Below are 18,046 nucleotides of genomic sequence, written 5' to 3'. Positions count from 1 at the left end.
CTGGAACTTTTTGTGAGCTGCCTCTCTATCTTTAATAGCACGAGAACAAGCATGATTAAACCAAGGCTTTTTAGCATGAGGAGTAGAGAAAGAACGTGGAATGTATGCCTCCATTCCAGAGACAATCACCTCTGTGATGCGCTGGGCACACACAGAGGGGTTTCTCTCCTGGAAGCAGTAATCATTCCACGGGAAATCGGAAAAGTACATCCTCAGGCCGTCCCACCGAGCTGAAGCAAAATGCTCGAAGCATCGCCTCTTCGGTGGGTCCAGAGGATGTACAGGAGCGATAGGACAGGATACAGAAATAAGGTTATGATTGGAGGAGCCCAACGGAGAGAACAGTTTGACAGAGTAAGCAGAAGGATTAGAGGCAAGGAAGAGGTCTAGAATGTTGGGCCTGTCTCCAAGACGGTCTGGAATACGAGTAGGGTGCTGAACCAACTGCTCTAAGCCGTTGAGGAGAGCAAAGTTGTAAGCTTGTCCACCAGGCTGGTCAGTGAAAGAGGATGAAAGCCAAAGCTGGTGGTGAACATTGAAATCTCCTAAGATGGAGATTTCAGCGAAGGGAAAGTGGGTCAAGATGTGCTCCACTTTAGAGTTCAAGTAGTCAAAGAATTTTACATAGTTAGTAGAGTTAGGTGAGAGATAAACAGCACAGATGTATTTAGTAATAATAACAATAATGATAATAATACTGATAATAATAAAGATAATAATAATAACAATAGAGTAAGACAAAAAACCCAAACTCCCACACAAGCCTCGTCCCTGCCTTCGGCGTCACGCGTAATAGTCTCTCTCATTCCATCACCGCCTTGTTCTCCTTACATTTACATTTCCGCATTGCCTCGCATGTATTTTTTTTTCCGCGCCACAGTTTTATTTTTTTTCACACTCGTTAAGTTTACATTTTATTACCGTTATGTCCAAATTTACTTAAAGTTACATATTTTCTTGAAGGATTTTGTCCTGCGTTTCTCACTCCCCTGTGGCTTCTCTCTCTCTCTCTCTCTCTCTCTCTCTCTCTCTCTCTCTCTCTCTCTCTCTCTCTCTCTCTCTCTCTCTCTCTCTCTCTCTCTCTCTCTCTCTCTCTCTCTCTCTCTCTCTGTTATAGTAGGATATCAATGTATTATTATTATTATTTAATATCACCACGAATTAGGCATACAATTGTCAATGGAAAAACCCACGACAGATAGATCACGCCACCTTATAGGAATGTCGTCCGTCAGTGTTTACCGTCTCAGTTTTGTATACTTAGCACTCCGATGGTGCGTGGAGGTCACCTTGACATACGTGACCAATTGTAACAATTATTTTCCAACCTGTAACTCGCCACTCCTTCACGAGAGTCCGACTGACACACAACGACAGTCGCTCTCGCTCCGTCGCTTCTTGTACATAAAGGCTACGAATATAATTCGCCTTAAGGAAGCTGAAGTCTTAATCAACACCCTTTAAACGCCCCCCGACAAGCCCGTTACATTTGGTTGGCAGCGGTCACCCCGCGCCTGTGCCTTCGCTACCTCGTTCTCCTCCAAGCCACGAGAACTCACCAACAAACTCCGGGGACAGGCGTACAAGGGAAGAAGGAGTCAACGCACCTGCCGTCCGCGGCACCGCACCAGCCGTCCGCGGCAACGCACCTGCCGTCCGCGGCAACGCACCAGCCGTCCGCGGCATCTCACAAGGCGCCAGCTACAAGCATCTCACAAGTCGCCACCCCCGTGCAACTCACAAGGCGCCAGCTACAAGCATCTCCCAAGTCGCCACCTACGTGCAACTCACAAGGCGCCAGCTACAAGCATCTCCCAAGTCGCCACCTACGTGCAACTCACATGGCGCCAGCTACAAGCATCTCACAAGTCGCCACCTACGTGCAACTCACAAGGCGCCAGCTACAAGCATCTCACAAGTCGCCACCTACGTGCAACTCACAAGGCGCCAGCTACAAGCATCTCACAACTCCCCACCTACGTGCAACTCACAAGGCGCCAGCTACAAGCATCTCCCAAGTCGCCACCTACGTGCAACTCACAAGGCGCCAGCTACAAGCATCTCCCAAGTCGCCACCTACGTGCAACTCACATGGCGCCAGCTACAAGCATCTCACAAGTCGCCACCTACGTGCAACTCACACGGCGCCAGCTACAAGCATCTCACAAGTCGCCACCTACGTGCAACTCACAAGGCGCCATCTACAAGCCTCGAGCACACCAGCTATAAGCAACTCTACAGGCGTCCAGCCTACAAGCCTCGAGCACACCAGCTACAAGCAACTCTACAGGCGTCAAGCCTACAAGCCCCGAGCACACCCACAGGCCTACGCAGCCGATAGCGAGGGCCACAATCTACAAGCCGCTCCCCCGCTTCAAGCCAGCACTGCTACGTACCCTGCAAGCCACTCCACGATACGACAGAGGTATTCACACCTGCAACGAGGAGGCACGCCCCGCTGACCTTGGGACACCCCGCATGCCCCTCGCTCCACAGCTGGCGGCACCACCGCCGCTGCCGGGAGCATCGGCCCAAACCTCTTCCGGCATACAGTCAGCAAGGGTACCCGCGGACATCTCCCGGTGACTGCAAGCTGTTCCCACTACCGTCTCTTGCAAGGCGTCTTCTCAAGAGGTTACACACCCAAGTCGTCTTGTCTGCCACCGCCGCCCATCTCTTCCTATAACAAGGACGACGCGGCCATCATACGTCTGGCGGCTGTGTACCAGCTCCCAGCCGCGCACCGCGGCCGCTCATTTTGCTGGGTCAGCAGTTTTTCAACCTCCATTGCGAGTCCTCCGATGTCAGCCCATCCCTCACCTCTCACCGCCGCTGTGGCCGCGGCCGAGGTTTCCTGACGCGCCTACAACGACTGCACGTCACCCAGGGCATCACAAGCCGTCGCCCTCTCCACTACATCTGCTGATTAATCTTGGTATTTGTGGATATTCCATTCTTGTCCAAATTTGCCGACTCGGCTCATTTTCATTATTATCCGTGCAGAGGCACGATTTTTTTTTATTTCTGTGTTCCTAACACTGTTCTTCAGTCATAATTGTGAGAGTAACGTTCATTCGCATACGATATTGATTCTTTCTTATAGTTTGCTAGCGAGTCTATTGAGTATAGTGTGAGTTCCCTGATCAAATTTAATCTTCATCAGTGTGCCCAGCCTTCGTTTTCTTTTCACCGCTCGAGAGAAAACGTGAGCTTCAATGGTATACTCACTTAACATACCACTTTGTTTATATAGTTATTCTTTCTATATATACCCATATCATTAGGGCATTCCTTTATAACCTTAACTTCTATTACGTCTAAACAGGCACCTTGCCAGCCATTCTTTCTTGCCTTTTTAGGGTTTCTACGCAAACTATTCATTCATACACGTTCCGGTTATTGGTTCATATTTACAGCTATCAACATATGCTCCTATTTTGTAAATGATTTACACCATAGTATGAACAAAGACACTCTCGCTAAACTCGGCGACACCTTTAAACAGTTGGCTCGTCCTTCAAGTGAAGAGGGACTGGAACACGATACCACAACCAGTGAATTTACTAAGGTAATCTTCTGTTCAGGCACTCATTATTTATCAATTACAGGCCGCAGAATTCGTTCACCCCCGGGTTCGTCTGCATACTTACAACCCACTCAAGGTTCAAGGACACCCTCACCAGCATCCCCTCGCACCAGCCGCAGTATTACAGGCTCAAAGTAAGGTCTCTCTCACCTGTAGTTTTTGCAAGCAATCAGGACATTCTGAACATTCTTGTTTCGCGAAACGTACGGAATCAAGACATTCAAGACGGGGCTCAGATAGGAGGTCAGGAGGTTACAGGGGCGGGCATCATTCATCACACAGGAACCCTAGGCCCAACCATCAGCGGAAGGCTGCCTTTTGCCATATCCACGGGAATTGTTTTCATGATTCAGACAGTTGTTCTGCAATACAAAAGGCCAAGGAGGAACAGAAGTACAAGTCCTCAGCGGACAGTAAACCACACTCCTCTTCTCAGAATAATAAGACATGACTTCGTGACAGCCCCGAGGCGTACATCCAAGTGTCCCTTAAGGAAAATACTAATTGGGAGCAACTTGACTCCGTCATTGCCGCCTTGGGACGGACAAGCATAATTGCCCTCCCTTGCAAGGTGGGCAACACTTCACTCACCTTAGCGGTTGACACAGGTGCCACAGTCAATGTCATATCCGACTCCGCTTACAGGTCACTGACACGACAAGCGAGTGGGGAAAATTGGCCGCTCCAAGAGAACGACCTGAATGTGGTAGGCGTGACGGGCACCACTTTGGGTATCCTTGGGCGAGTACCTCTAACATTCAGCTTACATGAAAAAGTATGTCCCTTTCGAGATTTCTTTTATGTCTCTAGCAGGTTTGCTTTACCTGTGGATGGGATCTTAGGACTGAACGCCATGAAAGACCTGCACATCGCCATAAACCCTGTAAGCAACGCGATCGTGTATCAAGGCCGACGCATACAGGGGATGGTCAATCCATCGCCTCTGTCAACTGTAATCTCACCCTCAGAGGTGGAAAATGACCAACCCACCACAGACTCTGGGGCTGCCACCACCCAAGTGTCCCCTCTTACGGTCAAACCACACGACACCATTGCAGACTTGTGGCGGACAGTAACGGCAGTCGTAGAAGGTCCTCATATAGTTCCGGATCGTGCTGCAAAACTTGTTAAAATCCGTTTGCCTAACGCCCCTCCGGCGGGCAGTGATGTGTGTATCGACGGAGTTCCTCACGTACACCGCGTGACGGTGGAGGTAACTCTTGCAACAGTCAAGAGGGAGGTTTTGCAGAGGCATTGGTAATAAACACGTCTGGATCCCCTGTATCCTTAAAACACGGTGTTCGATTATGCCAGTGTCTAGTGTATGGGAGAAATGTCGCCCCGGAACCAGCTGAATACTCTTCAGCCCAAGTCTCAGGCATAACCTCGGCGTGTCAGGCTTCTCCCGAACAAGACACAGCTAATTTAGAGGCATTCTTAAAAGTTGCACACTATTCCGAAATTAAGCCAACCTTAGTCCAGCTTCTGGAACATTATCGGGGGGCGCTTGCTCTACCAGGCGAGCCGCTTGGAGTTACGCAGTGTGCTGAACACCACATTAAGTTCAAACCCAATACAAATCCTGTATATATCAATGCGTACAAGCTCCCCCACAGTCAGAGGGAGGTGGTGCAACAACTTATCTCTGAAATGTTAGAACAAGGTGTCATCAAAGAATCGAATTCCCCGTGGAATTCGCCCTTGTTCCTGGTTCCAAAGAAAGACGGTTCTTATCGTCCTGTGATTGATTTCCGGCGTGTGAACACCGCGACCGTGGATGATCATTTTCCGCTTCCCGTTCTTAGAGATCTTCTGATGTGTCTCGGTAGAGGAAATAAAGTCTTTACGAGTCTTGATCTGGTCAGTGGCTACTGGCAACTGCCCATGGCCCCCGAGTCACGTGAAATAACGGCTTTCAGCACGCCTCATGGCCACTATGAGTGGACGAGGATGCCGTTCGGGCTCAAAGGAGCTCCCTTGACCTTCCAAAGGACAATGAACAGTATTTTTGGTGACTTGCTGGGCAACTCTGTCTCTGTGTATTTAGACGACATCATCATAGCAAGTAAAGACGTGCATGCACACATGGAAACACTAAAAGCAGTCCTACACAGACTTCAAGAGGTCGGATTAAAGCTCAAAATCACCAAATGTGAGTTTTTAAAGCCTCGGATCAAGTTCTTGGGGCATGTCGTGGACGAATTCGGCATCCATACAGTGGACGACAAAATAAAGGCTATTGCCGAGTTCCCTCAGCCAACGTCTGCGGACAAGGTACGGTCTTTCTTGGGTGTCGCAGGTTATTACAGGCCTTTCATTAAGGACTTCGCAGCTCGCGCGAGTCTCCTAACCCATCTTTTTAAAGAAAGACGTACCATTTCAGTGGCTCCCAGCTCAACAAACGAGTTTTGAGGATTTAAAGAAAGCGCTTACACGGGCTCCGGTCCTTGTCTTTCCGGATTTCAAGGACCCCTTTCAGCTTTGTACCGACGCTTCGGCTAGTGGAGTAGGAGCCGCGCTGATGCAAACAGATATGTCCGGCAAAAGCATGTGATAGCGTTCGCCAGTCGAGTACTTACAGCTCCGGAAAAGAACTATTCTGTTACCCACCTAGAGGCTCTTGCCATTGTGTGGGCTCTGAAGCATTTTCGTGACATTGTGATGGGGTACAAAATTGTGGTGTTTACGGACCACGCGGCCATAACTGATCTTTTCAAGGGAAAAAACCTACACGGTCGTCTGGCAAGATGGTTCTTAACGATCCAAGCATACAATCCGGAGATAAAATACATCACCGGGAAAACAAATGTGGTCGCAGATGCCTTATCTCGGAATGTTCCGATAGGCGCGATTACCACCCAGAGGTAATCCACAACTTCACTTCACCTGAGCTACACACTGATCAGCGAGACCACCCTGTGTGGAAGAGGTTAATTTACGCCCTCGAGTCGGGAGACGAATCAAACCTTCCTGAATTGCCAGTTCCCTTTTCACAATTCTTCCTATCAGAGGACAACCTCCTTTGTAGGTCATGGCCAACCAAACCGGTACCTATAGACCAACTGGTCATCCCAGACATATACGTCCCCGTGACGCTTAAGCTGGTCCATAACACTCCCATTGCGGGTCACCCAGGAAGAGACAAGACGCTATCTGTCACCAGACGAAAATTCTACTGGCCCACATTACGGGTTGATGTAGAAAAACATGTCGCACATTGCGTCGTTTGTGCTAAGCACAAGGGGTCCGTCAAAGGGCCAGCACCTATGTTGCAATACCCAGTACCAGAGGCGCCATGGGATGTTGTTAATATAGACTTACTACAGCTCCCCCAGAGCCAACATGGCTCGCGCTACTTATTGGTGTGCGTCGACCAGTTCTCTAGGTTTCTTGTTCTAGCGCCTCTCATGGACAAGACAGCCACACGCGTGGCCCATGCCCTCGTGACTCACGTGTTGTGTCCACATTCGTCTCCTCGAATTCTTTTGAGTGACAATGGCACCGAGTTTAGGAACTCAGTATTGAGCGAAATATGCGCTCAGTTTAACATCACGCAATCCTTCATCACAGCTTACCACCCAGCTGCTAATGGGTTGGCGGAGAGGGCTAATAGGAAAATCTTACAGGTCCTCAGGCCTATCGTGAACGATCTCCACGATAATTGGGAGGATTGGCTATCGCATATAGCCGCTTCCATAAATACGTCGGTAAACGACTCTACGGGGAAGTCTCCCTACTACATTTTGTATGGGGTGGAGAAACGTCTTCCGTACGACTTCCTTACAACCCCACAGCAACCTCTCTACAACATTGATAGGTACGCACAACAGCAGATGCATATGTTTTCCAAGATACACTCAGAAGTTAGGTGTACGTTAAAAGCTACGAAGGTTGAAATGATGTCAAAACAACACAAACAGGCCGTCCCGGTGAATTTCAAAGAGGGTGACACAGTCATGATTAAGCAAGCGGAAAGGAGTTCGAAACTGGGGGCTAAATTTGTGGGTCCCTACCGAGTTGTTCGGAATGTCAGGGGTAATCGGTTCGAGGTTCTCGAGTCGAATAGTGGAGTCAGTATAGAAGTTCACAGTGATCGTCTGAAAGTAATTCCCTCACCTTTGGACCTTGATATTGGTACTTCCCCCTCAGAGTCAAATGTTCAACAAGATAATCCCAACACCCATAGCTATAACTTGAGACCACGGGTTTAATTACTTCATTCCCACCACTTGCAGATCATGATGTTGCGTTTTCTGACCATCTTGTTGTCCCTTGGCTCCCTGCTTGCAACAACACCCATCCACCTGAAGCCTGGTGCCCTCACGGCACACATAGGAGAGGTCTTCCTCATAGAAGATGTGCTCCTCGTAAAATATCCATATACTTCCTTGACCAACACCACGGACACAATCAGGATAGTCTCAGAAAAACTACTCGGCATGGCAGACGCCATCCGGGCTACCAAGACTAGGGAATCAAAGGCTCCTTCTAGTACCAACTCTCTGACTCTTTTTCAACTACTGGAGGATAGGATTCTGTTCTTACGGGGAAAAGTTGATGAGGTAAACATGGATTATAGTTTTCACTCAGTTCACTCTCGGGTAAAGAGGGGGTTGCTCAACATCGTTGGGTCCGCCTCAAAGTTCCTTTTCGGTACGGCTACCGACGAGGACGTTCGCGATTTGCGGGACCACTACGCTCATGTACTTTCCTTTGCTGCTAGAAGTCGCAGGGTGATCAACGCCAATTGTAGAAAACTTGCGCAATTGCATACTAACATTGACGAACTGCTAGAGCAGACAAATAAGATGGTAGAGGTTATCAACATAGTTGTCAAACAGATCGACCAGGTGAATCAGTTTCTCCTCCTAGATCAGGCCTTGCATGTATTGGAAAACGTCATTAACTCCGTCGCAACGGCTAATCAGCAGGTTATTAGCAACATGGTTGATGCAGCGCACGGTAGAGTCACACCTGCCTTGTTCCCTCTACACGATTTGAGAACGACTGTCCAGATCGGGTATCAAAATTATAGCCTGACGCCTTTATTCACCCCGGACATGAGTCAATATTTTTACCCCTTGATTGAGTCCAGCCTCACCCATGATGCCATAATCATTCATGTTCCCTTTCAGACGGCGGACGTGTTTGAGGCACACGAAATTGTCCCGTTCCCTTTTTCAGCTAAGGACAGTGTGTTAGCCCTGGACACGTCCCCGTCTCTTGTTCTAATCGCGAAGGATTTCGCTCTGTATTCAACGAGTAGCTACTCACTCTTGCAGTATTGCAAGGAGACGGTCTTCGGGCGATTCTATTGCTCTGCGTCTCTCTTTGCCTTCCTTCCAGTTCGGGGAGGGGTATGCGAAATCGCCCTCACCCGCGTGAACGCGTCTGACGCTCTTTCCCTGTGCCCTTACAAGCAGCTAACACCAACGCCTGTTTTCCATAAGAACTTTCAGGGTCTGCATTATTTTATTTCCTCAGTCCTTCTATGTATCGGTCATCTGCCCGGAGGGTACCACTTATCAACGGGTTACTGGTCACTATGCCATAGCGGAAGCATGCTATATCCGCTCCACTAACATAACAACGTACCCGTCCCGGATTCGTCTGGTTTTCACGGCCAATATTTCCCATCGAGTGTTTCCTCTACGGTCTCTCGATGACATTCATTTCTCCAGCATCTCTTATGTGACTAATTCCCTTAATTCATTGTCTTTCGCGAACAAAACAGAGTTTGCGGAAACCCTGGAGGAAACGCTGCCTGATTATTTGCATCTCCCCTACCTGTACCCTGGATTTTGTGTACCAATGTTTCTGATGTTCGTCAGTCTCGTCGTCATGTGCTACCTTATTAGGAGAAACTCTGTCCTGCACGATTATTTGGTTGTGCAGACGCGGCGACTGGATGCCGGGAGGCCACTGGCAAGGTAGTTTTCCTTTTCTCAGACAAGTCAGGGGACAGAAACCTGGCTGCTCCTATACTTAACATTGTACTGTGTTTCACTACTGTATTTATTTTAGAGCTAGATCAACGTTTCATTGTCTGTAACTATGCCAGTTGATAGTTTCTTATACATATGTCCTTATATTTATCTTTTGAGAGGTTTCTTATGTTTCATGTCACACACGTTGTGGTTTCCCTCTCCCTATTTATATTATAATTCCACATCTGTTCTTACATAGCCAGTGTTTTAATATCATTGTCTCATAGGCAGTCTGCTTGACAAACTCCCACTATGTATGTTCATGGTACCTAGACTGCTATTTCGATTTTTATATATCGCGAGGTCGCGATCACTGGTAGGTGACCGAGCAGTGTTATAGTAGGATATCAATGTATTATTATTATTTAATATCACCACGAATTAGGCATACAATTGTCAATGGAAAAACCCCACGACAGATAGATCACGCCACCTTATAGGAATGTCGTCCGTCAGTGTTTACCGTCTCAGTTTTGTATACTTAGCACTCCGATGGTGCGTGGAGGTCACCTTGACATACGTGACCAATTGTAACAATTATTTTCCAACCTGTAACTCGCCACTCCTTCACGAGAGTCCGACTGACACACAACGACAGTCGCTCTCGCTCCGTCGCTTCTTGTACATAAAGGCTACGAATATAATTCGCCTTAAGGAAGCTGAAGTCTTAATCAACACCCTTTAAACGCCCCCCGACAAGCCCGTTACATCTCTCTCTCTCTCTCTCTCTCTCTCTCTCTCTCTCTCTCTCTCTCTCTCTCTCTCTCTCTCTCTCTCTCTCTCTCTCTCTCTCTCTCTCTCTCTCTCTCTCCCCCCCCCCCCCTCGCTGCGAGATGTCTAGGGGTCACGCGCTCTCGCCACACGTGACCTCATTTGCTTCTGCTCCCATCCTCGTGGATTGCTGTTTCAGACGTCTTTAGTACTCGCCGATTGTTACAAAGTGTTGTTAGCCAAACGATTCGTCTAACCTCCTGTGCGCTAAGTGTTGACTGCTGTACTGTGTGCGGTGATTGCTGTGCCGTGTTGCTGTGCGCCGAGACTGTGAGCTGTCTATAGTATCGTGCGCTGTGTACCAGGTATCCAGTCTTGCGAACGACGTTGTGCCTCGCAGAAAGGATGAGTGTTTGCCCATAATTTTACTACCTCTCCCCTGTATCTACCTTTTCAACGTAGCGATCAATAAACATATACGTACACACATATACACAAAACATCAGTGCTACATTCCGTCCTATTTATTGATATTTGCATATTCCACGTGGCGACGCTCCACTCCCTTACAGGTGTGGAGAGCGACCTGACCTGACTTTCCCCAGAGACTTACTAATCTCATAATTACCCCCCACCTGCCACTCTCTCTCCTTCCACTCTCGCTCTTTCGCTCCTCCTTCTCTCTCGCTCCCCCCCCCCCTTTTCCCTTCCCCCCTATCTCGTCCCCACCCTCTCTCTCTCCCTACCCCTCCTTCGCCCTTGGCACGATTCCGGGCTGAAATGTAAAGGTCAAAGTTCCACTCTCGCTCTTTCGCTCCTCCTTCTCTCTAGCTCCCCCCCCCCCTCTCTCTCCCCCTATCTCGTACCCACCCTCTCTCTCTCCCTACCCCTCCTTCGCCCTTGGCACGATTCCGGGCTGAGATGTAAAGGTCAAAGTTAGCGGGTGTTCGAAGGCTCTGGAACCTTTTGTGAGCTGCCTCTCTATCTTTAATAGCACGAAAACAAGCATGATTGAACAACGGCTTTTTAGCAGGGGCTGAGGAACCTCCCATATCAAAATAGGCTGAAACATCTAAACTTACATTCACTAGAAAGACGAAGAGTGCGGGGAGATCTGATAGAAGTATTCAAATGGGTCAAGGGTTACAACAAAGGCGATATAAGTAAAGTACTGAGAATTAACCAGCAAGATAGAACTCGCAGTAATGGATTGAAATTAGAAAAGTATAGATTTAGGAGAGATATAGGCGAGCATTGGTTTAGTAATAGGGTGGTGGAGGAATGGAATAGACTCAGCAATCACATAGTTAGTGCAGGGACGACAGCTTGTTTTAAGAGTAGACTGGATAGCTACATGGACGAGGACGACAGGTGGCAGTGAGGTGTGGGTGCAGTAAGGTGACAGGGTACTGGTGCGTGCCTAGTACCGCCGGTATAACGAGGATCAAGCCTCTACCTGTAACCCCTGTAACTACACCTCACCCATCGTGAGTAGTGGGGGGGATTCTGGAGCTGTCCTGTGTAGGCCACCCGGCCTCTTGCAGTTTCCCTGTGTTCTTATGTTCTCTTCCTCCCTCCATCCCACGCCTTCCCCTTCCATCTCCATCTCCATCTCCATCTCTCTCTCTCTCTCTCTCTCTCTTGTTAGCTGCTTGCATTGGTTTGCTGGGTGCCTGTACTTACCCTCTCGACGTAGCACCTTGTAAAAACATATATACGCACATTCACAAAACACATTGTTACACTTTCTACCATATTTATTACATATTTCCAGATATCACGCCAACTGACTCCCTCACAAGTGTGGGAGTCACCAGCCGTGACCTGACCCGAGTATTCCCCTGAGACACCGATTGTCTTTACTACACCCTCACCAGCGTCTCTCGTTCCCCGCGTTTCGCCCCTCCCTCTCCCTTATTCCCCTCCCCCTCTCTCTCTCGCCCCTCTCTCTCTCTCTCTCTCTCTCTCTCTCTCTCTCTCTCTCTCTCTCTCTCAATGTTCACCACCAGCTTTGGCTTTCATCCTCTTTCACTGACCAGCCTGGTGAACAAGAGAAAAAAATTGCTCTCCTCAACGACCTAGAGCAGTTGGTTCAGCACCCTACTCGTATTCCCGACCGTCTTGGAGACAGGCCCAACATTCTAGACCTCTTCCTTACCTCTAATCCTTCTGCTTACTCTGTCAAACTGTTCTCTCCGTTGGGCTCCTCCGATCATAACCTTATTTCTGTATCCTGTCCTATCGCTCCTGTACATCCTCTGGACCCACCGAAGAGGCGATGCTTCTGGCATTTTGCTTCAGCTCGGTGGGACGACCTGTGGATGTACTTTTCTGATTTCCCCAGGAATGATTACTGCTTCCAGGAGAGAGACCCTTTTGTGTGTGCTCAGCGCATCACAGAGGTGATTGTCTCTTGAATGGAGGCAAACATTCCACGTTTTTTCTCTACTCCTCATGCTAAAAAGCCTTGGTTTAATCATGCTTGTTCTCGTGTTATTAAAGATAGAGAGGCAGCTCACAAAAGGTTCCAGTGCCGTCGAACTCCCGCTAACTTTGATCTTTACATTTCAGCCCGGAATCGTGCGGAACTATTGCGGCCAACTGTAAAAATAATCCGAAATCATTCTTCAGTTACATAAAGAACATAAAGGCGATCAGTGGAATTGGACCCTTAGCAAACAGCGACGGTGCACTAGTGACTGACAGCCAACACGTTTAAACAAACCTATTAAACAATTACCACTTAAAAAAAATAAAAGTCCTGAACCTGACAAAGTATATCCTACTCTTCTCAAAGAAACAAAAAGCGAAATAGTCTCTCCCCTCACAACCGTATTCAATATGTCCTTGCGAGAAGATTAGAGACAAAATTGTGAGTTACCTTGAAAGCCACTCATTAATTGAGGACTCACAACACGGCTTCCGTAACAAAAGATCCTGCCCATTAAACCTATTAACCTTTTATAACGACCTCTTCACGGTTTATGACGTAACCAAATCACTGGAAGTAGTCTATCTTGATTTCCAGAAAGCGTTTGATAAAGTCCCACATCATAAATTACTTTACAAATTAAAGCAAATAGGTATTGACGGTCAAGTACAGCAAAGGATCGCGAATTGGTTGAGCAACAGACAACAAAGAGTGGTGATTGACGGATTTAACTCAGAGTGGGCGCCGGTCACTAGTGGCGTCCCTCAGGGCTCGGTTCTTGGCCCAGTGCTCTTCATTATTTACATCAACGATGTGGATGTCGGACTCAATAATCGCATTAGTAAATTTGCAGACGACACAAAGACTGGTAACTCGGTTCATACTGACGAAGACAGGCAAAGCCTCCAAGAAGATTTGCACAAAATTTCAGCTTGGTCTGATAGATGGGAGATGTCCTTTAACGTTGACAAGTGCCAGGTCCTTCAAGATGGAACAAGGAATAAGAAGTTCGATTACGAAATGCGCGGCGTTAAACTCAAAAGCGTTCAATGCATTAAGGACTCGGGGGTCAAAATCGCGTCAAACCTCAAATTCTCACAGCAACGCATCGATGCAGCAAATAAAGCGAACAGAATGTTGGGATTCTTTAAAAGAAACTTTTTATTCAAGAATAAAGATGTAATACTTCCACTCTACAATAGTTTAGTCAGACCCCACTTGGAATATGCGGTACAGTTTTGGTCTCCCCACAATGCAAAGGACATTCCTAAATTAGAAGGTGTTCAGCGTCGGGCAACAAAAATGATCCCTTCCTTGCGCAACAAATCCTACGAAGAAAGGCTTTCCACCCTTAATATGTTCCCACTTGAGAAAAGTCGCCTCCGAGGAAAACTGATCGAATGTTTTAAAATACTTAATGGTTTCACGAATGTAGACAGAACAAAATTGTTTATGATTGATGACACTTTACGTACGAGGAACAATGGCGTAAAACTCAAATGTAGACAAGTAAATTCAGACTGCACCAAATTTTTCTTCATTAACGTTGTAGTGCGAGAATGGAATAAACTCCCACCGTCAGTAGTCCAGTGTAACACGATTGTCTCCTTCAAAAACAAGCTCGACCGTCACTTCCTTCAACTAAATATCAACTAGAGTTGAAATGCATCGTTTTGGAGCCTTCTGATTAATGTAGAATCACTTAGGTTTACGGACAGACCACCTAGTCTAGACCATGGAGTCTGTGTGGTCTGATTTTCTATGTAAATCTATGTAAATCTCTCTCCTCCCCTACTTCAGCTTCCCATCTTTTCTCCCTCCCTCTCTCCCTCACTATCATCATCTGCATACCTTCTTTTCTCCTTTCAGTAAAATTTCGTCTCCCTGCCACACTTCCCCTTGTTCTTCCTTTCCTCCCTTCATCACTGTATCATCTGCCTACCTCTCCTCTCTTCATCATTTCGTCTGTCAGGCTCCCTTCTTACCCTCCTCACCATCATTTCCTTACTTTCGCTCTTTCTTTCCTATCACTTTCATTTCTTCTCATCTCTTCGTTTCACTTCATCTTTCTTCCCTTTCCCACCCATCCTTCTTCTCTCCCTTACAATTACTTCCTTTACCAGCCTCTCTTTTTACTCCCCTCACCATGGTTTCCTTCACTGCTTCATTCCATCTCTTCGTCCTCCTTTTTTCTCCTCTGACAGTACTTTCCTTCATTTACTATCACTTTTACTTCCTTCAGTCTCTTTCTCTTCCTCCACCCACCATGATTTCACTTACCTGCCTCATCGTTTCTTTCACTGCATCATTTAGTCTCCTCGTTCTCTCTTCTCTCTCTCATGATCGTAGTGTTATATCCCACTTTTACTTCCTCCAGTCTCTTTCCCTTCCTCCAAGATTTTACTTCTCTGCCACATCCACTCCCTTACACCCTCACCATCACACCATCATTACCATCTGCTCGTATCACTTCCTTCTCCTCCTCTCATCACTTGACATTTTCTTCCTTCAGCATCCTTCCCTCCCGTCACCATCTTTCATCTCCCTACATCACTCCCCATACCATCATTTCATCTCCAAGCTTCACTCCCTCCCTTCATCCTGGCTTCCTACCTACCTCCTTTCCGTACACTATCACCTCATCTCCCAGCCTCACTCCCTTCCATTCTCTCGCTGCAACATAAGCAGCACCTCGACCTCACTTCTCACGTATCGTCAGCTCCACACACAACACGCCCTGCCAACCGCTATTTCTATGCAGATACGACCCCTTCCTTGCCCCTCCCCTCCTCCTCCTGCTCCTACTTCTCTTTAATGTTAGCCCACAATACCTTCAGCCTAAATAATACTCTATCCACGTGAACTCTTCCATTAAGTCTTGTTGATGCTAGGCTACCAACCACCAACATGATTTAGCCTTTCCAGAATCCACCAACCACAGCCTGATTTGGAGAGTGGGCGTGGCTTGCCTGTGGATTGACCAAACGTATGCGGTTATTTAGGAGAGGGGGAGGAGCTTATCTGCCGAGTTAATGTGAATAGAGTGTCGTGTATTCACCCGCAGTGTTCTGATTCTCCCTTGTTTTTTTGTCTTTTTTTTCGTAGTTTCCTCTCGCAGGGATTATTTGTGCTCCGTATTTTCGCTTCACCTTTTTTTAATATTCTGAAACTTTCGTTCTTTTCGGAGCTAACATGGACGTTGGGTTGTGTCATTCCTTCACTGCTTATTCTTTTCCTTTTTTTCCCGTTCTGATGGAGCGTCTCTTTGTATTTATCTTCTGATTGGATTGATTCCCTTGTTTTGTTGAGTATTTTCGATTCCTTAACAATATCTTTTCCATGTTACTTTTTTCCTTGATACTTCAGTAGGCCTCACCAATCCAAGTATTATTTTTTTTCTTGAGTGTTTGTTAGATTAGGATATGTATTAACGGAAAAAAAAATGTTAGTGAATTTATTTTGTCGTGTGTGTGTGTGTGTGTGTGTGTGTGTGCTTAACTTCTGCCCTATAGACGCCTGAGTGCAGCGAGTTTACTGTAAAAAGCTCAAGAGTTGGCGGCTTAAGTTTTGAAGTTGTCTTGGACGGGTGAGTGGCGGCCACGAGGCAGGAGACGCCACACACACACACACACACACACACACACACACACACACACACACACACACACACACACACTGACTAACCGACTAATTTGCCCAAGGGCACATACATGCACACACTCGTGTGCGTGCAAAGGAAAATCAAAGAACAAAAGGTGAAGATGAAGAGGATGGGGAGAAAAGAAAAGAAAAAAAAACGTAATGATTCATCTCGGTCCGGGAGGGGACGGAGAGTGTGTGAAAAATAAAAGAATTTGGCTGCAGGAAATATGTGAATAATACAAAATAAATCGGGAGATAAATAATACAATAATAAATAATAATATAAATATCCGTTAATAGTTAAGTAAAAGTAATGAAATAATAATAATTAATAAATAATAAAAATAGTCAGTGGCACATAACAAATAAACAAATACAAAAAAATGAACACCAATCAGGAGTTGAAAAGAATACAAAAGGAAAAACATAAGAAAACACAATAACACTACGAAAATATAAATAAAAGCCAGAAATATATATATATATATATATATATATATATATATATATATATATATATATATATATATATATATATATATATATATATATATATATTCGTTTCCATTCCAATAATATTGTGAGAATGGGAAAGTGGAGAACGTTTTGCAAAAAGACGAAAATTGAAGGGAACGGAATGCAAAAAGCGAAATGAAGGGAAAAGATTGCAAAAAATTACTATAGTCACGGAGGAAAGGGAAAGGAAGGGAAAGGAAGGGAAGGGGAGGGTTGGGTAGAGTAGGGGATGGAAGGGACGGGAAGGGAAGGGCAGCGAAGGGCAGGGAAGGGAAGGGCAGGGAAGGAAGGAAGGAAGGGAAGAGAATGGTAGGGATTGAAAGTGAAGGAAAGGGGAAGGAGGGGAATAGAAGGAAGGAAGGGAAGGAAGGGAAGGAGAGGGCAGGGAGGGAGGGAAGGAAGGAGGGGAGGGGAAGGGAAGGGAAAGGGAAGGGAAGGACAGGGAAGGGAAGGGAAGGACAGGGTAGGAAAAGGAAGGGCAGGGCCGGGCAGGGCAAGGAATGGAATGGAAGGGCAGGGGAGGGAGCGAGAGGCGGCTGGTTTAAAATGCCCAAATGAAGGGACGCGCGAGGCTGAGGAGATAAAGTAAAACAGACAAAGGTGAGGCGAAGGGCGGCGAGGCGGACGGTGCGCCGAAAGGCCGGACTGGGACGACACTGCCTCTGTTGTTGTTGTTGTTATTATTATTATTATTATTATTATTATTATTATTATTATTATTATTATTATTATTATTATTATTATTATTATTGGTGGTGGTGGTGGTGGGAGAAGAGGGTGAGCACGAAGCAAAAGGGAGGAAAAAAGATAAATAAAGACTACAGCATAAAGGGAGGCGAGAAAGGGGAGGAAAAACGGGGAAAAGGGCGAGAGTAATAGAGAAGAATGAGAGAGGGAGGGAAGCGAGTGGGAACGAGAGAGTGAGGGACGTAAGAGGAGATTGGGAATGAAGCAGAGGGAAGGGAACGAGTGGGAGCGAGAGAGGGAGAGGCGTAAAATGAGGTTGGGAATGAAACAGAGGGAAGGGAACGAGGGGGAGCGAGAGAGGGAGAGGCGTAATAGGAGGTTGGGAATGAAGCAGAGGGAAGGAAACGAGGGGGAGCGAGAGAGGGAGAGGCGTAAAAGGAGGTTGGGAATGAAGCAGAGGGAAGGAAACGAGGGGGAGCGAGACAG

At 46.9% G+C, this 18,046-nt stretch overlaps 1 protein-coding gene across 2 annotated transcripts; it reads left to right on the top strand.

The window, feature by feature from the left end:
* Positions 1–2,430: 2,430 nt before the first annotated feature.
* Positions 2,431–9,520, top strand: LOC126996848 (uncharacterized). Of its 2 annotated transcripts, XM_050857743.1 has the most exons (3): positions 2,431–2,935; positions 3,609–3,720; positions 7,822–9,520. In XM_050857743.1, exon 3 carries the CDS (start codon positions 7,825–7,827, stop codon positions 9,166–9,168), a length of 1,344 nt encoding a protein of 447 aa, XP_050713700.1. In that variant the 5' UTR covers positions 2,431–2,935; positions 3,609–3,720; positions 7,822–7,824; the 3' UTR covers positions 9,169–9,520. The 2 variants fall into 2 exon arrangements, with proteins under 2 accessions (XP_050713700.1, XP_050713692.1); XM_050857735.1 differs by lacking the exon at positions 2,431–2,935 and having other exon boundaries at positions 3,373–3,720.
* The last annotated feature ends 8,526 nt before the right edge of the window (positions 9,521–18,046 follow it).

Source organism: Eriocheir sinensis, chromosome 1 (assembly GCF_024679095.1).
Source record: "Eriocheir sinensis breed Jianghai 21 chromosome 1, ASM2467909v1, whole genome shotgun sequence".
Classification (NCBI taxonomy): domain Eukaryota; kingdom Metazoa; phylum Arthropoda; class Malacostraca; order Decapoda; family Varunidae; genus Eriocheir; species Eriocheir sinensis.
Note: the sequence above shows the minus strand (reverse complement) of the source record. Positions and strands in the feature narration are given on the sequence as shown.

Coding starts and splice junctions, on each gene's coding strand:
- LOC126996848 (XM_050857743.1), top strand. CDS start 7,825: ATGATGTTGCGTTTTCTGACCATCTTGTTGTCCCTTGGCTCCCTGCTT.